General features: G+C 34.4%; 1 protein-coding gene across 2 annotated transcripts in view; it reads right to left on the reverse strand.

The window, feature by feature from the left end:
* EPS8 (epidermal growth factor receptor pathway substrate 8) overlaps window positions 1-20,239 on the reverse strand; it is a 286,550-nt gene that overhangs the window by 35,979 nt on the left and 230,332 nt on the right. For both annotated transcript variants that reach the window (XM_011990822.1, XM_011990823.1), the window contains exons 4-12: window positions 15,623-15,690; window positions 14,415-14,576; window positions 14,138-14,287; window positions 11,154-11,236; window positions 10,468-10,604; window positions 5,492-5,565; window positions 4,085-4,211; window positions 1,960-2,048; window positions 1,540-1,614 (exon numbers count right to left, since the gene is read on the reverse strand). In XM_011990822.1, the coding sequence (XP_011846212.1) occupies window positions 1,540-1,614; window positions 1,960-2,048; window positions 4,085-4,211; window positions 5,492-5,565; window positions 10,468-10,604; window positions 11,154-11,236; window positions 14,138-14,287; window positions 14,415-14,576; window positions 15,623-15,690 (965 nt within the window). The remainder of the gene's footprint in view (window positions 1-1,539; window positions 1,615-1,959; window positions 2,049-4,084; window positions 4,212-5,491; window positions 5,566-10,467; window positions 10,605-11,153; window positions 11,237-14,137; window positions 14,288-14,414; window positions 14,577-15,622; window positions 15,691-20,239) is intronic.

Consider the following 20,239-nt stretch of genomic DNA (forward strand, 5'->3'; position numbering starts at 1 on the left):
TCTTGTCTACTTATCCCTGGGGAAAGAAGGATGAGAGTTATCCTCCCTTACTGCCTCTTGTCAATCTTACTTGCTGGTTTTTCCCATTCTCCTAACATCAAATGCCCAGGGCTCAACCAGTCCTTGGCCTGATTTCTCCATTGAACTCCAAATACATATACTCAACTATCAATTCAAATTTCCCCATCTGGATGCAACTCAATTTTGATATGTCTAAAACTGAATTCTTCACCAACCTCCAAAAACCTGCTCTACCCAGTCTTCCCCATCTTGGTTAATCATCACTCCATCCTGTCAGTCTTAGGCCAAAAAGCTGGGAACAATTCTTGGCTCTTGCACAGTATATCCAGTCTAGCAGCAAATTTATAACCAGATCAGACTTCTCACCACCTTCAACGATACTATGTCCAAGCACCATAATCTCCCATCTGGATTATTTTAGTAATGACCCTAGCTTCTTCTTCCCCAAAATTTCTAAACATTATAGCCAGGGCAATCCTTTTCTGCTGAAAACTCAATTGTCAAAGGTCTCCCAATTCCTGATAAAGACAAACAAGATGTATTTTCCTGTTATCCCGCTGATATCATCTCTTTCTAATCTTTTCTTCCCTCATTCCGTTGAAGTCACAGTATCTACGTATTCCAAGAACACCCTTTGCACATTACCACCTCAGAACATTTACACATTAACTATTCTCTGTCTGGAATTCTCTTCTTTCAGGGATCCACATGATCCATTCTTTACTTCCTCTACTCCAATGACATCTTCTCATTAAGGCTTCCTTTAACCAACCCTACTCAAAAAGTGCAACACTCCGTTTCCCACACACATACACACATGCGTGCATCTCCCTGGAGAACTCCCAGTTCTCCTTTGCTCCTCTATTTTTCTGCATAGCATGTGATTTTTAGACTACTGTATTACTCAGACATTTATTTAGGTTATTGGTTACCTCTGTATGCTACAATATAAGTTCTAACAGTGTAAGAATTTTTGTCTGTTTCGTTCCTGATGAGTTACTTTAAAGCCAAGCACAAAGGAGGCTCTCAATTTGTATTTGTAGAATAAGTACATAAATGAGTAAACAAGTCAGAGACAGTTCAGGAGATGAAGGAACACCTCAATAGAAAGAACATGGGTTCCTGAATGACTTCATGGAGCAAACCATCCATGAAGAACTAGACTTCTCATGATTATTTTGTGAGAATAAGAAAAACATCTACATTACTCAAGGCACTGAATATTATATACTAGTATACATTGAAACACTGGTATACAATAAATCTTTATTTATTTTCATATCCCTAGCACTGTCAGAGATACCAGTTTCTTCAACTATAAAATAAAGTGCTTAAACTAGATGATTTATAAGGTTCTTTTAAATTCTCAAATTTTACATTCTTGACGTTTACACAAATGGCAAAGAAATAGTACCCACACAAGGTAATGAAGAAAAGCACTTTAGATAATCCAGATAGACACTGGGGGTTAAAAAAATATACTAAGAATGATTCTTTCTTAAACTAACAAAATCTCACCATATTTAATGGAGTAAACAAAAAGTGAACCAAATCTGCAGCACTAGGATTCTGAATATGAGACTTCAGTTTGGCCTGCAACATGAAGAAAACAGAAAATAGATTAATATCAAGCAAAGTCAGACACTCAGAAAGGTCCAACATAGACTCAGAGGGGGTGGTCTTTACCACCAGTTTCATTTTACATACATTCTTTAGCATGGATAGAGTGAGAATAGAAGTCATTGTTTTTCAATCAAGTCTCATAGATATATATGTTTTAAAATTTGCTGTTTTAATTGAAGGCAAATCAAAACATACATACCCCCCAAAAAATCTATAAAAACAATTTTATTTCTTAATTTGATCAGAAACATCCTGACTAGACTTTCATCTTTTTCATTTATTTCTTCTAATTCTATATACATAAATTTCACTTACCAGAAGGTTAAATCCATGTTTAAACTTTTGGAAACAGTCAAGAAATTCATCAGGAGGTGGAGGTTTTGCCCGCAGCGTTAAAACACCCTCTAATGAAATAAGCAAGAGGAGGAGATCAGAGCAAAATCCAAGAAAACTTATTAAATGGAAAAACAAAAACCACATTTATGTCTGTAAAATTTGAGGATCTCATCAGACATGCTACCTAACTACTGGGCTACATCTCATAGTCTGACTGTAAGAAACTGAGAAGATACAAAGTTCAAAATGGATTGCTCTGTCTTTAGGCACTACAAATTACTCATTTAATTCCATAAATATACATTGTAGCCTTTCTCTATGGCAGGCATTGGGCTTATCATTGTGAAGGGTATAAAAGTGAGTAAGTGACAAGCCCTGCCTTAAAAGCTAATAATATACATGAATCAGATAAATAACAAGACAAGTACCAATCATTATGAGAAGAGACTTACCTGGTTGGGAGATAAGGAAATGGATACTTAAAGGGTATTAGATGGAGAAAGTAGCCTCTAAGACGGGATTTGAAAAAGTTTGGTCCAGGGCGATGTGGTGGGAAAAACATCATGGTTGTATAAAACAGCATCAGCAAAAACAAGGAAAGGGGGAATTGCATGTATATGAAACAACAAACAAAAGCAGAGAAACATGAGATTGGAAGGGTAGATCAAGGTTAGATTGTGGATAACCTTGATTTCCACGGTGAACAGTTGTACTTAAATCAATAGAACATGGAACTAGCGTGCTTTACAGCAGAAGCATGAAGTGGCTGAACGCTTTTGAAGATTGTTCTCACAGCATGAAAAAGCAGAGGCTTAAAACTGCTTAGAAAGCAGGGTAAAAAAAATGATAGTAGCTTGAACTGGATATGAAAATTAAAAGGGAAATAACTGGATACAGGAGATGTTGAGAAAATAAAATTGATGTTGGCTACAAGCTAGAGAATGAAATCATAGAAGAATCTGTGGTTTTCAATCTGGGTGATCAAGAGCATAGTATATCTTTCACAGAGAATTTCAAAAGGAGTAAGTGGTTTATGATACCAGGAAGCAATCGTACTTAATTTCAGAATATGTGGAGAGGAGGCACATTCACATGTAGAAGATAAAGCCAAAGATGATATGCTTATCATATAAATATGTGGTAGAGAAAGATTTGGAAATTATCTGTAATGTAAGGGATATTTATTTACTATTTTATATCTTTCCATCTCTACCATTTTGTCAGCGGAAGTATAAACATTACTTCCATAAGCTTAATTTTATATAGCTGAGGCCATTTTAAATAGCTGAACTGCAGCATACTTCAAAATTGTCTATATGTGACTTCGTATGTGACCTGAATGTACTGTTTAAAGTTTTGTGATAAAAAATTCAAATCCATTGAAACTTTTAAATATTTTAATAAGTCAACTCTTTTATTTAACAAATAATATGGTTCTAGTTTATAATAGAATAAATTCAAATATAAGAAGAATAGAGCTATGTCTTTCTTTAACAGACACTTAATTTTACAATAACTAATCAAAACTACAGACAGATGATCACTGCCTGAATCTCAGAGTCTCTGCGATTTAGGTAAAACATTCCAGGATCTTTCTTCACGATATAGCTGACTTATAACCAAAATGGACTCTTCCTGAGTTCATCTTACTCTTTGCCTAAATCTCAGGTGCTACCCCAAGACTAGAAGAAGAACCCTAGTCCACAATCAATGAAGTTTTGCTAAGCAGTTCATGAGGGTCAAAACTCTGCCTAGTACCAGAGTTCTTTTTTTTTTTTTGACACAGAGTTTCGCTCTTGTTGCCCAGGCTGGAGTTCAATGGTGCCATCTCGACTTGACGCAACCTCCACCAGGTTCAAGCGATTCTCCTGTCTCAGCCTCCCGAGTAGCTGCGATTACAGGCACATGCCACCATGACCAGCTAATTTTTGTATTTTTAGTAGAGATGGGGTTTCATCACATTGGACAGGCTGGTCTCAAACTCCTGACCTCAGGTGATCTGCCCACCTCAGCCTCCCAAAGTGCTGGGAATACAGGGGTGAGCCACTCCAGCCAGTACTGGAGTTCTAACCAGTCATAAGAAGATTAAGAAAATCCAACTTACCTCCTGGTCCTTTCTTTTTACCTTTCTTATTTTTCTTCCTTTTAGAAAGTTCAGAAAATGCTTCTGCTGCTTTTTGGAGTTTCGTGATAAAAAATTCAATGTCATCCAAAATGTGGTTTAAGATTTGCTGAAATTAGAAATTATAGAATAAAATATAAAACAAAACGTTTATCTTAGCTGTACACTGTTAGTAAATAATAGAAAGGTTTTTTTAGAAGAAGTAGCAGCCCACATGCCAATTTCAAGTTTATTACTAATTACAAGAATCAAACTAAATATACCTGTAGCCAACATCTGACATTTACATATTTCTTTAGCTTACTTTTGCTCTATTTTCAATGTCATCAAGGAAGCATTCACAATAACTACTCGGATTATTATTTTCAATTGCTCTATTTTTCCCAGTGTTCTCCCATGCAGTTAGGAGGAAAATTCTAAACTACGTTTTGTTAGAAGAGCACTGACATTTTTGCTTTACTGATAAATGTTCCAATAAAGCACTGACAATATTATTTCATGGAATTAAACGTACACGGATTGTTGTGATAACCTAATAGCTAATCTATGATACTAAGCATTAATAAGAATTTCCATGTGACAAAATAGAATTAATAATGCACCATGCTATCAGAGACCACTGGAATGAATCTGATTATCTTACATACTATAGTCTTAGTTGCCTTTCTCCAATATGTGTGAAACTTGACATTCTTCTAATTTAAGACTAGAAATTGGGGTTAAATAAACTTTTCAGTATCACACGTAATAGTGTGATGTAAAAATGGAATTCCAAATTTCAAATTCCTTTTAGTATTTGTTTCTCAATAAGCTAGTAACATGCGTACAGTATAAAAAGTAACTATATTAACAGCATATTCTGAATCTCATTTATAGAATGAGAATGCTATAATAAAGCATTTACAGCATTCTCATTCTGTAAATCACTAGAAAGAAATGAAAACAAACGTAGCATTATCTTTTACAAAAGCATTACAATTTACAAATCTATCCTTTAAAAATGTCACTTGACTTTTTTATTTATTCTAAAATACATTGTTAATAAATGCCAATAAGACATATTAAAAAGATATTTCAATTATGAATTACAAACTATAATAAAATAAAAACTGCACCATTCCTGACAGCTAATAATTCAGCCTAAGTTCCAATGTAAACTAGTTAATATGCTGATTCTTCTATCACAGCCCAAGTCTCCTAACTAAATACTGGCATAAAGGCAAAAAATGGTTAAGGAAAAAACTAATTCAGAGGGCATAACCATCACTGGAAACAGAAAACATAGTTTCCATAAAACATCTTTATCTAAATAAGCTTCATTTACTTATGAAGTTTTTTTTCTCTTAAGAAAAAAAAAGCCAATGATCTAAAGGCGACTCCTGTACTTACCACATCTCTGTCAATGCGGGCTGCCATCATCTCAGGCGTTTCTTCCTGCTCATGATACTGCCTTGGTTTCTCAACTATAGAAAGGAGAATCATGTCTTTCAACCTTTTGCTCACACAATACCAATATAGGCAATTAAAACATAAAAATTAGTTTAAAAGGAGGACCATTTGCAAAAGGGAACACCTCCACTGGATACACAAGTCAAAACTGTGCTCATCAGCCATGAAATGCATCCTTGTCTACACTAACAGGAGCAGCTGGGCAGAGCTTACATATTGGTCCTCTCACCTTTATGATGTTTATTTAACTTGTAATATCCCCTCTATTCTCTCTCTTCCCTGAGTCAGCTACCTGTAGAACCAACCTTAACTTAGCATCGTTTAATTCCTACGCAAGCCAGAAACATAAACCAGCAGTTAAGCTTTTACTTCTCAAAAGCTGGTCAACTTAGTTCTAATGCAACAGAGCTATAATTTTTATACATTCCAATACTGTGACTATAATAAAGCTTTGAGAGTTCTGACAGCAGAGTGCTTCTTAAAATTTAAGTGTAATTAAGCTTAAAACCCACAATATTGGGCTCATTAATTTGAAGCTACGAGCTTTAAAAGCAGACAGAAATTTTCACATTAAAAAATAAATGTCTATTCAAGATATTAAGGTTGCTCAGTTGGCTAGAGCATGATGTTACTCATGAAGTTATTATCATGAACTCCTTCCTGGTATGAGTCAGTTAATACTACCCCTAAACACAGAGAGTTGTTACAGATATTTCATGGAAGAATAAATTTTAAAATATATAGATGGAACAACAGAAATGTAACACCACAAACGGAAGTACAACTCACGATACATCATCATGACTCATGATGCTCAATACAGAGAACTGCAAAAAAATATTGGAAACTTTGTATTGCTATTCTTCCTATGCACTAACTTTACCTATAACTGGAACACTTGCCAACAAAAAAAAAAGAAAGAAGAAATCACCAAGTCTTATGAAACTTAATTAGCGGCTGTTAACTACTTTAAGATAATTAAAATTTCTATCTGTGAAATCTTGCCAGTTAGCTACTATTTTACACATAGTTAGCTGCTACCTTGGCTGTAGTGGACTACCACAGAAAGCACTAAGTTGAGGTTGAAATAGCTATTAGGAACTCTACAGAGATCCCCAAAAAATATCATTTGGAGGGCACAGTGACAGGGAGATATGGTATTTATTGGGCTCTGTCAGGTCTGAAACACAACTAGGAACCCTAGTGCCACTGGCGCTATTCCACAGAGATCACCTTTGGAAGTCAGGGGTAGATATACCTCAGGGATTCAAAGGAGAAGCAGTTCAGCCTGAGTCAGCCAGAGCCTTCAGAGGGACCAGAAAGATACTCCTCTTGAGGGGCTTTCCAACTAAAAACTGGACTGGATCCAGGCCAAACCTGAATAATAAGTCTTCTGTTTAGTCTAGTGGTACATTTGAAGTTCTGAAAGCCTTATCTCACTTAGTTTAAACAGATGACATTGCACAAAATATTTCAGATAAAATTTAATGAAAGCTCAGAAACCCCTAGGGATAAATTCTCTCTTTGTTATAAATTATATTAGGTTCGGCAGGGCACAGTGGCACACGCCTGTAATTCCAGCACTTTTGGAGGCCGAGGCGGGAGGATCACGAGGTCAGGAGATCAAGACAATCTTGGCTAACACGGTGAAACCCCGTCTCTACTAAAAATACAAAAATTAGCCAGGTATGGTGGCATGCGCCTGCAATCCCAGCTACTTAGGAGGCTGAGGCAGGAGAATCGCTTGAACCCAGGAGGCAGAGGTTGCAGTGAGCTGAGATTGCACCACTGCATTCCAACCTGGGTGACAGAGCGAGACTCCATCTCAAAAAAAAAAAAAAAAAAAATATATATATATATATGGTTCAACATATTATATATATAGTTCAACATATATATAATATTATACATAATATATATACATCATATAAGATGTATTATATATACATTATATAATATATATAAGGTTCAACATATATTTTTACAGGTTTATTCAGAATGTCTGTAAGCTTGTCTTATCCTTCCTCTACTTCAGAACCTCTTCATCAAAATAGTAACAACAAAAACACCATAAGTACACAAAAAGTATAGAATACAATAAATTACTGTATTTTAAACATTTTAAGTACAAATATCAATACAAATTTACATAATTTATGAAAACAGAAACTTATAAAATTAAACTACATAGCTCTATTTTTTTTTAATGAATGCATCAAAGAGTTCTTTTTTTCATATATTCGGTAGCTCGGCTTACATTTAAACCTCTGAAAAAACCTTTAAGAATACAAGAAACCTAAACAAAATAGAAAACAATTCAGAAAGAAAATGAACTCAATTTGGCAAAATGAGAACCACAAATTACGCTTACTATTCTGCAGTCAGTACTATCATAAACATTATTTACTTTCAGATTCACAGCAACCCATGAATTATTATCCGCATTTTAGAGATGAGGCTGAAGTACAGAGAGATAACTTCCCAAGACCACACAGGTAGACAGATCAGGTCTTGCTTCAGAGCCCAACTTTTACCCTGCACATCCAAAGAAGAGTCCGAGGTGCCTCATTTTTGGAAATGAGTTACATCGTTTAACTATAGTGCCAGATACCCTGTGTGAATCATACTTTACTGGTTAAAGAATAAGAAAGCTGGCCAGGCACGGTGGCTCACGCCTGTAATCCCAGCACTTTGGGAGGCTGAGGCGGGTGGATCACGAGGTCAGGAGATTGAGACCATCCTGCCTAACACGGTGAAACCCCGTCTCTACTAAAAATACAAAAAATTAGCCGGCCGTGGTGGCGGGCGCCTGTAGTCCCAGCTACTCGGGAGGCTGAGGCAGGAGAATAGCGTGAACCCAGGAGGCGAAGCTTGCAGTGAGCCAGTATCAGGCCACTAGTCTGGGAGATAGGGAGACTCTGTCTCACAAAAAAAAAAAAAAAAAAAAAAAATTAGAAAGTTAAGAAGTCCCACTGGAGTAGAGGCAAAAGAATGAGGCTCTAGCGTTCATGAGATTCGAGCCTGCTGAATCACAATTTATTCGTCCTTAAAATGAAGAGACTAGACCAAACACATTTTAAGGCATTTTTTAGTTATAAACATTTCAGATTCTAGTAAAATATTCTAACACATAAAAAGTAACACTAATAACACAGGTGAAACACAATGAGATCTCAGTTATTATTGATGAAGCAGCAGAGAGCAGCTCTCATTTTTCCACAGCAGACTTACGGAACTGTTGTTATCTGTCTGAATGCTCAGACCCCTACACCATATTTCCATTCAAACATTTAGCTACAGGATCTAGCAATATAAATCATCCAAAATTACACACTGAGAAAAGATAGCCCACCAAAATGTCAGGTGACTTTTAGCACTAGAAGGCTATCCACTGAGTTGCTTTGGTTGTTTAGTAATATAATGATGTCCTAACTTGTCTATTTTAATGAATATATTACTAATAAGATAGATACACATTAAATTAAAAAAATGACTTTATAGAAATATAAGCTAAAACAGGGAGGTTTTTTTTAAGCAAGTAGGAAATTATAATTCAGTGTTTTTAGGAAGTTGTTTGGCAATATGTGTCAAGAGTTTTTTAAAGGTTAATATTCTTAGCCCATAATTTCACTTCTAGAAATCTATCCTATAGAAATAACCAGAGATATGGTCAAAGATTTATAAACGAAGATGTCCATCATTATTGATAAAAAATAAACTATGAAATAATATTTCAAAATTGAGAATGGTTGAAAATGATACAATAATATAAACAATTATATATTCATCAAAAATCAACTTTTAAAAATGTTATATGGCAAAATATGCATCATATAATTCTAAAAATCAGTATTCAAAACTGCGTGTACAACATGAACTTTATTGTTTAAGAAACAAGAAAAGACTGGAAAGTAAAGTCAACTTGTCAACAGGATGATGAAAATTACAGATGAATTTATTTCCCTAGTTATACAGTTACAAGTTTTATACATTCCAAATTTTTCAAATTTTACATAATGATTATTTGTAAAATAAAAATATATGAGGTTATATTTAAAAAAAAAAAACCAGTAACGCTAAGTTCTATGTTGTAATTGTTTTTAAACAGAATGCCAAGGTGAAATGATGCCACGCTCATAGGGCCCACTTGACAAGTACAGTCGTATGATGGATACCTTTTACCCTTCTCCACTGCCAGCAGCCAACCACTGTCCTGACAACCTTTCCATCAATATGACAAACTTGTCCACAAAGGGACTGTAGTTAAATAATTAAAACTGGAAATAATTTTAAGTGCAGTCTTTAAAAAAAACCTGTACATATTTTGTTGCCATCTTTTTAACTGTCAATCAAGTGAAACTTCCTCTCTTAGCATTAAAAAAAAAAAAAAAAGACTCTAACCCTAACATCATATTTATTAAATGGTGGGTCTGAACTCTTACAGATAATAATCTTAACAATATTCAAGGCTTAACTTTCTTTCACCTAAGATTTGATTTTTTTTTTTTGAAATGGAGTTTTGTTCTTGTTGTCCAGGCTGGAGTGAAATGGCGTGATCTCAGCTCACTGCAACCTCCGCCTCCCGGGTTCAAGCGATTCTCCTGTCTCAGCCATCCCAGTAGCTGGGGTTACAGGTGCCTGCCACCACACTCACCAAATTTTTGTAGTTTTAGTACAGACAGAGTTTCATCATATTGGTCAGACTGGTCTCGAACTCCTGACCTCAGGTGATCCACCCGCCTCAGCCTACCAAAGTGCTGGGATTACAGGCATGAGACACTGTGCCCAGCCAGATTTGATTTTTTTAAAAGTAACCTCAAGCTTCAGTTCTGAAATCAGCATCAGAATTTGAAAGCAAGACCTATGCCCCAACCCAAAGTAAGTGTTCAATAAGTATTAATTCTAGGAAGACTCACAGTCCCCTTGGTCGGCTGCCCACGCAGACCAGGCTGCCACTCGACTTCTAACATCCACCTGGGTGACGGTCCCAGGGGGCGCAGGGGCAGGAGCTCTGGGTGGAGGCGGTATACCAGGGTCTGCGTTGGAAATCATCCTTAAAAAGATGAAAACAAATAGAATTTTTACCATCTCTATTTCTATAACATATCAATTAACTCAACTTGTGGTACTAGTTATTAAAATTCAGAAACAACTATGTCAAGGGGCAATAAGGATTTCCTAAGCATTCCATATTATGCATATTTATGAATGCATATGAAATAAAAAAAATTAATAGTCAGCTGAAAACTAGGTTGATTTTCTTTCTGAGTCTCATGTGATTTGGAAGGGCCATGGAACAATTACAATCCTACTGTCTAGCTTGTATTTCCCTAGGATACCTTCTCTTCAAATGCCACTCATCTTTCATGACCCTGTGACTTCCAACCCGAGTGAAGCCATATCAGAGAAAGATCAAAAATGTGGAGAGCAAAGGAGCAAACGCACTGACAAACTTGGGAGAACAACTGTGTTGAGACTACAGGTTATGATCTATACAATATAATAATATACTTCCATGGAAAATAATTCTTCTAACTCTTTGGGGGAAAAAAGCTTTAGAAACAAATCAATTCCACCCCTTGATTTCTTTTAATGTTTTTACCTCAGGGCATCAGGCCGCCTCTTCTGTTTCCCTCCTTTACTGTCACTGATTGCACTTTCAATATCTTCACTAATTAGGTTTGCCTGCAAAGAGATACAAGTTACCTGTAAGTCGATAGATTTTTCTGAGTCTTGATATGTAGTTTAAAACAGGAAAAGGAATTGTTCCTTGTCTGAATCAGTAAGCATCTTGATGTAAAAATCTTTTTATAAAAATGTTGTGAAACATGACTCTTGTGGTTTTTATAATGGTGAACTATATAATGATAAGATTTTAAAAACTGAAGAAATGTTTAAAGATTATCTTAAAGGGAAACTATCCTTGAATAAAGGCAATGAAGGAGGCAAAGAATGGATATGCATATGCTAAAAATGAAACTGAGTAAAAATCTCTAATTGGGAAGAAATTAAGGGGTTAGAGATTCCCACACATAGAACAGACAGAGTTCCTTCCCTTTCTCATCCTCAAGATCCACTGGATACCTATTAACCCAGCAAAACATATCTTTGGGTTTAAGGCAAATCCACTACACCCATGAGATAAACTCCAATACTAGGTTGTACCCCTTTGGGTAACCACTTTATTTTGTCACTTCAGGTAAAAGCTAACTTTCTACAAACAATTAACTTTTCCAATACTTTTCCAATAAGAACATTCAGTTAGATATTTCTTGGGGATCAATGTGAGATTCACAGATAAGAAGTTTTTGTTTGGTTGCAAAGTTTGTTTAGAGCCAGTCATTATCACTCTATATTAGAATGTTGATGAGATGCACCATCTATGTTTGTGCCTCCTTGTTCTATGTAATGTTTTCTCAAATATGTACGTTGTATTTCTTTTACAGTAAGCATCGATAATCATAAAATTTTGGAAATGATGGGATATTTAAAAGAGCATCTCATCAGTTCCTTCTAATTAATAAAACTGAGGAGTACTTGTATGAAAGGGCCTGGGCAAGGTCACATTGCTCGTTAAATGAGAGTGCCAATGCATCCCAGTCCAGTGTGACTTCCTAAGAGCATTAAGTTTCAATAAGACATTACAAACATCCTGTCAAAGGCTTTCTGTTACATAGGATACTAAAACTGAAGATGAAAAGACAGTTAATTAAAAATAATTATTTTTTTTAAAAAAAAACCCAAACAAAAACTGAAGATGCCTAGGAATCATCAACTTCTTATACTGGGGCTATTATATTTCTAAGAAAAATTTTGCTGCAAAGGTGGGCAGGAGCATTGCATGAAGTCCTATAATAAAGAAACTTTAAAAATCAAAAACAATATTGCACAATGAGCCATATAAAAGAAACTGCATTTTTCATTGCGTTTATACTTTTAACCAGCCAAGGGAAAAAGGTCTCATATGCAGAGTATGAAACCAATGAGTAAATGCATATGGTGCCCTGTGGTATGTGAGCTTTTGGAGTTAGGACAGAACTATATTCAGTAAATACATTTTGAATCCATTATCATTACCATTCCATATCAAATAAAGCAAACCCTTTGTTTCCAAACTTAAAATTCAGAAGCTTTACACTATGGCATAGTAACTTTTAGCTCCCGGGGGGCTTTTTAGAGCACAGATACAAACATCAAATCTGAAATGTTTTTTAACTTAGGCCTCTGGTTTATATATGTTTGAATTAAATTTCACTATATTTTTAAAGCAAAATGTTCCCTTTAATATTTATTGAATATATCTAACCTTACAAAAATTATAATATACTATGACTTTCAAAAGGCACTATACAAAAATCTGATGAATATCACTTACACAAATTACTTAAATGCCAGTTCTTTTAGAAGAAGGTTTTTAGAAAGTCATCTATGATGTAAATTGAAATTAGAAGAAAATTATGAAATACAGTTTACAGTCAATTTTACTTTATCTATCATCTTTAAATGTCAAAAAATACAGAAAAGATCAAGTGACTGTGCTAATCTCCTAAAAGTTCTTTATAAAATAAAATTACATGGATATTTTATAATATATCATCAAAATGTTAAATCACTGCTTTAGCAAAGTACCAATTAACACAAAATGATTTCTCTTTTAAAGAAAACAACTCAGGAAATAAACACATTCAAGGTTGAAGATAACTTCTAAGGTCCAATAAAGCATCACAAATTATAATCATTTGAAATTACACTGTACTTTGAAACAGAAACTTTCAGGACACATCCTGTTATTACTGGCTCATCTATTTTCACGTATCATTTGGGAATTACAAATCCTGAGCAACGATTCGAGTCACATAATTAAATGGTGAACTTTAAATCAATATCGTGGGAAATGTCTAAGAACTTCATTGCAGTAATCCACGCTATGTCATTAGTGCAGAATAAATTAGAATTACATGATTATTTACTGTCCACAAAGCATGATTTCTGAACAATCAATTTTTAATTATAAGTTTAAGGCATTTGATGTGAATTTAATATATTATCTATCCTTTAAAAAAAAAAAAAAAAAAAAACAGAATGCCTCTTATTTTTAAGAGACACAGTCTCACTCTGTTGCCCAGGCTGGAGTGCAGAGGGGCGATTATAGCTCCCTGTAATCTCCAACTCCTGGCTCAACAGATTTTCCTCTGTCAGCCACCTGAGTAGCTGAGACTACAAGTATGTACAACCACACCTGGCTAATTTTTTAAACCTTTTCAGTAGAGACGGGTCTTGCCATGTTGTCCAGGCTGGGCTTGAACTCCTGGCCTCAAGCCATCTTACAGCCTCGGCCTCCCAAAGCACTGGGATTACAAGTATGAGCTACTCTGCCTGCCCCTGATTTTATTAACATCACCCTAATTTCTTTATTTACTTGCCATGGAAATCCTAAGGAAGATACTAAGGTATTTGTTTTCCTTACAAGATCCTCAGAAACTAAAAATCTAGTACCTAATATGAGATATATTATCAAAATAGGTAATTCAAAAGCTGCCAGAACGTCTGCTTAAAGAGGAAACAAAAATTTCACCATTCTCTTACCTTAACCTCATCACACTGGAAAAGATGAAGATCTGGCTTGTTCTGGGTTGGCTCTTTGCACACCAGGGCAAGCACTGAATCATAGCTGCATGAATGCATCACAGCTTGGCAGTGTTGGATTGTGTTTAAAGGAAAATTCTCCAGTTCATTCTATAAATAAAGTAAACATTTTATTTTTCAAACTTCCACCCATTTTCAAACAATCTGAAATGACTGTAAACATTAATATTAGTGGCATTTTCTTGAAAATAAAATAGTATAAATTTTACACACTTGCCTTTGATTCTAAATCAATTAGGCTCACAGCTCTGTCATCCACTTGAAGAATCATATCTTGAGTCCACACTTTGCCCTTGGCATCAAGCAATTTCAACTTCCTTATTCCATCATCAACAGTGATCATAGCATCTTTCCGATCCAGGATAAATGTAGTCAAGTGCTTACGATTGGCAAAAAGGAAAAAGATTTATAACAGATACAAATACATACAACCTCTTACATTTCCAATACATTTTCCAAAAGAAAATCAAATTAACCTGAGGTCAGCCAGCAGAGAACGACAAACATAAAGTGCTCTTAAAACTTCATGACTATTTTAACGAGAGAATAAAGCCAAGCAGGGATTTTTGGGTTTTTTTTGAATAGAAGAAATGGTGTTTTGACTCATAAGGTACCTAAATCTGTTTCATACTGAGCCACGTTGAACTACATAAACATGATATTAAAACAACTTCTTAACAGCTTAAATAATATTCTCTTTAAGTATACTTTTCCCTATTTTATACTCTATTATGGTTATTTAAATGCTGAACCTAGCAGCATTTAAACAGCAGGCTATCTGTATGGGAGCTTTAAAACTATGGACACTGACTGTAGCAACAGCACAATTCTAGCCTACAGGAGCTGTCAAACTATTCAATCCACTAAAACCACTTACTGAAACAAAACTGTTTAAATTTGATTAAGTATGCTTGAGATAGGTAGAAAACTGGAAATAAGAGCAATTTAAAAATTACTTCTCTGCTTAAATATTTTCTATTATAAGCAGAGGTCATCTAGATAAATTCCAACCGAGAGCAAATATCTTAAAAGAGAGCCAAAACTTAAAAATAACCCTTATTTAACTAGAACTAGTAATAACTTTAGTTAAACTAGAAACTAAACTGCTCACTGAAACTGTCAAAGGCTTAATTTCGAGAAGATTCTACAGTACAAAGTAGAAGCCATTATCCTTTTTTAAATGAAATAAGACCAGCAATGATAAATGAGTAGTAGTTATGATTTTAAATCATTCTTTATGAAAATAGACCACAGACTAACAAGATATTTTACATGTAACATCTGTTTTAAAAAACCTAAACAAAAAGGTCAGTGCAACTTAAAATACATCATAAGAATGAAATAAAACAGAATTCTGATTTAACTTCCAACGTTTATGTTCCTCAAGTGTCACTCTAAATACTAGCAAATGCCAAAGCATCTTACTTCAACACGGTATTGAGATATATCTGACACACTGCTGACACTGTCCCGTGCATAATTCTTCCTTTGTTCTGAAAGAGAAATTGAAAAAGCCATGATTTGTTGCCTAATAAGCTGAAGTTCATATATTGGTATCATGTGGCTATCTCTAAAACTAGTCTATCTCACGTATAAATACAGTAGCTGACAAGTTGCCATTGTGTGGTATATCTGAAAACACTCATTATTCGCAGTAAATCTAAAAACCACAAGAACGTCTAAATAATAGGCAAGAACAATTTGATCCACTATATGTTTTTAGAATTCCAAAGGTTAACAAGATTATAAATACTATAAGAAAAAAAGTTATTTCCTCTAAAAGTTTTTTTAATCAGTCAAGGACCTACTGTTTTGACAAATCAATTACAACTGGCTTACAAATTTCATCTGTTACTGCACTGATAGCAAAATATAATTGCAAATATTGTCATAGATACTGTATTATATGAGTTAGACTACATTATTAAAATCATAGACACTACAAGGAACAACTTCTTTTGCAGTATCCAAACTGGGATAGTGTTAGAGGAGATTTAAAACATGATTCAATCACATGGCTTGCCATTAAATAGTAACAGTTTTCACACATCTACAGAACACACAAATGTGATACTTAGAATCATAAATATAAGTTGATAGGAAAAATGAGAAAGTCAGGTAGAAAGTTATTGCACCAAACTACTTAAAAAGCAAAAAGAAACCTTTAATTTTCTTTTCTGAAATGCTGCAAAACCAAAAACTAACATTAAAATATAAAAAGTATGTTGGCAATATTTGGCATTTGTTACTGTCTTTTTAAAATTTGTATTATTTTTTAAAATATGGAACACTTCATGAATTTGCATGCCATCCCTGCACAGAGGCCACGCTAATCTCTGTATCATTCCAATTTTAGTATATGTGCTGCCAAAGTGAGCACTATTTGTTGCTTTCTAATCAAGCAACTTGCTTATTTGTAAATTCAGAGTTGCCCTGTTTCTTCTAAACAGAATGCTATGATGAAAAACAACTTTGAGAGGGAACTGTCAGATTTGTTCTCCCAGCTTCAGCTGTGTCACTAAGTAGGAAACTAAATTTGGGCAAGACACTTAATACCCTGGGCCTCAGCACCCTTACTGTAAAATAAAAGGGTTAAACAAGGTCAAACCTACAGGCCTTTAAGGATTTAACATTCTGACATATAGATATGCCTTAGCTTCCCCAACAACCTGTTTTCTTTGTAAATGTAAACCTATTTATTTTAGTTAATATAGTTATTCTATAACAGATAAGTTGTTTGGAAAGTTCTGCTGAACATAAAAGCTGAGCAAGTACAAAAATATAAAGTGCATAATGTACATATGCAGACTCAGAACGTTAACACAGAATTTTAAGAAAACTTAATAAATTTTCGTTTTACAACACATATGAAAGTAACTTTTCATTTATATTTACTTGTACAATTTAGATTAAAATCTCCATATCCTTGTATCAATATTACTCTGATACTCCAATACATTCCATTTTTGCTTTTGCAGCATTAAAATTACTTAATAAAAACAGAAGCACTACAAAATTCACTCTCTGCTACCTTTCTTTTTTTGTTTGGATGATGACCTGAGGAAGTATGATCCATCTGGTCCTACCAAAATAATGGCATCAAAATGAAAGATCTGGTTTCACCTAAAATTTTCTCTCCCAATATAACAAAACATAAACCTTCACTTACATGACTGTATTCTATATATTTTTAAAAAGTGAACGACCATGATTTTTCTGATTAGCTGTTGCGGATTAATCAGTGTGAGATATTAACGCATGGATAATTATCCTTGCGACAGCCGTTACGACTCTTGTAATACAATATATAATTCAGGAATATATTTCACAAAACCACACCTAGAAACAATCACTATTTCAGAGTCCCTGGTTCACCATATTCTAACACAACTGTCCATGACAGATTCACAGCAGGAGCTCCGCTTGCTTTCATCTGACCTTAGGACAGTAAAAGAAATGGCAGTGGTTGCCGTGACACCCAGTCATGATTTGGGAACTCCTGGATGTTCAAATGCTTGTCTTTTGGGTAATTTATTGGCAAATACAACAGCTGAAGATCTGAAACACTGTGTTTCTATTTAGATATTCTCATTATGAAGTATTAAGAATTTATCCCCGACCTCCCGATTTCCTAACATATAGTTTCCCAATCCCACAGAAACATAATTTACAAAAATGAAAAGAAAAACTATCTGACAGCATTTTTAAACAGTGTGACATTAACTGATCCCTCTGATTGCCTAGAAGATATGATGTCATTTCTAATATTCCAAATTAAGAACCCACTTTAGGAATTCCTAAGCTGCTTTCTCTCCTATGTTGTACACTAAATAAGTTGTATAAGAAACTACCTTTTAAAGATCCTAAAAATGTATAAATGCCATAAAATGGATTTATAAATAAATTAGTAGTTCCAGTGATTTTTAAGTCAATCCATACATAAAGGTTAATATTAACATTTTAATAGGCAATTTTGAAAGACATTTCCTAAAAGGCAATTATAATACATTTCTTTTTTATGAGAATCATATATATTCACAAGAACTGGTATAAATAGTAATTAGGCTCCTAAGCTAGAAATCTCACCAAAGCCTTAAAACAGTATAAAAAGCCTAACCAAAATCTCTCGACACTACTCAAGATGAATCCTCTAATGAAATTCACCACTGTTGCTAACACTGGTTCTCATCCTTGGCTGCATGTTAGAATGAACTTGATAAAACAGTGTGCAACTCATCTACTATATACTATCTCTTTTTTAAGCAGAACATTTTCCTTTCCAAATTAAGAATGTAAATATGGTCAAATAGTATATTAAATAATAAATACATGAATACATGAATAAATATGGCAGTACGGTTTTAGCTTTCTAGTAGTACAAGCTGCTCAACTCCCAACATAAGACTAAGTCTATTTCCCCTCCTATTCTGGCCCCTGCCTCTCTTTCTCTCTCAGAATCAATTAGAGGTAGGATGAAACTTACTTGCCTATAGAACCACTGGTTGTGTTTCACTATTTTGCCTATTAGCTTTTATGTTATGGTCCAGAATGTACAACTCCAAACAGACAGAATTACATGAATTCAGTAACCAGTGATGAAAAATCTTTACATACAATTTCATTATACACTATTGCAAAAACTGATATTCAACTCCCAGATCAGAAATACTAAATTTAGGTTTCATTTAATTTGTTAATTAGTTGAACTACAAGTATAAAAAGCATCCAGGTCTTGGTATTTATACTTAATTCCCCTTTACCTGCATTGCTGTTTATGCATAATATAACATTTGAAATGGCTAATATTCAGAGATACAGCTAATATTTAGAATTTTTGTTCTCTTTCTCTGAAAACAAAAATGTTCCTTAGAGAGTAAGAATTTGGCCACTAGCAAGAAAAAAGTAACATAAAAGCAGCTGCTGAGTACTCCTCTCTCTAAATAAAACAATGGGCTAGAACTCATATTACTTTATACTTACGAAAACTTTCAACCACAGTAAAGGAGAATTCCTTTCCCAGTATCTTAGTGTCTAAGTATATTTATTCCGTAGAGGAGAGGTGCTTAATGGGAATCAGTGGTGAGCACTGAGTGATAATTACAAGCTCTCAATATCAGGCAACTACAATCACAGTTTGACGAATGAGTATCTGAACCAAGATACCATTATGAAAAATAAACAAAATCATTTCTTTAAAACTACATTATTTAAGAAGTAATTTTATTGGCCTGTTCAACAAATTATTAAAATGGCTTATTCCATGAGGTAAAAAAGGAGTTTTAAAGTTTTCAGCTAAGTTGGGAAAACTGCCAAACTGTCTTTTTGAGTCAATTGCTCTGCCACATTCTATCAAGCTGAATTTTTGACTCAAACATTTAGCTCAATTTCCTAATACTATTTAATGAATTAGAAGCCATTTACATCTTAAGAATTAAAAAAAAAAAATTTTGTTCTGTTAAAAAAAAAAAGATTTCAATGTTTTCTCTAAGTAAAATACATACTGTAAATAATAAGGATGGGCAAAAGAGAAACAGATTTTCACTCTTAAGTGCTACTTGAATGTGTAAGAAGTTGCTTGGGCTTTAATTATAACAATTAAACAGAGAGACTAGCTCCAAACCAAGATCAGGAGATAGAGAGACACACGAAGAGAAAGAAAGCTAGGTATGAAAAGGACAACATATGGAATGGATATGTGTTAAGAAAAATTCAGGAACACTGCTACAAGACAGTTGAATCAAGCACTGCGTAGAACTAAAGTTTATAGTAAACCCAATTATACAGAAATTCACCATGCAGTTTATAGGTTACTTATACTCAATTCTTACCAACACCTCCTTGAGAAGAAAAAACAAAGATGGAAAAACACAAATATATTTTCCTACTTGTTAACATCACAAAGCAATTTAAACTTAAGGTTAAAATAAGACTTAAGGCCAGGCGTGGTGGCTCACACCTGTAATCCCAGTACTTGGGAGGCCCAGGTAGGCAGATCACTTGAGGTCAGGAGTTCAAGACCAGCCTGGCCAACACGGCGAAAGG

Source organism: Mandrillus leucophaeus, unplaced genomic scaffold, assembly GCF_000951045.1.
Source record: "Mandrillus leucophaeus isolate KB7577 unplaced genomic scaffold, Mleu.le_1.0 Scaffold383, whole genome shotgun sequence".
In the NCBI taxonomy this organism is placed as follows: Eukaryota; Metazoa; Chordata; class Mammalia; order Primates; family Cercopithecidae; genus Mandrillus; species Mandrillus leucophaeus.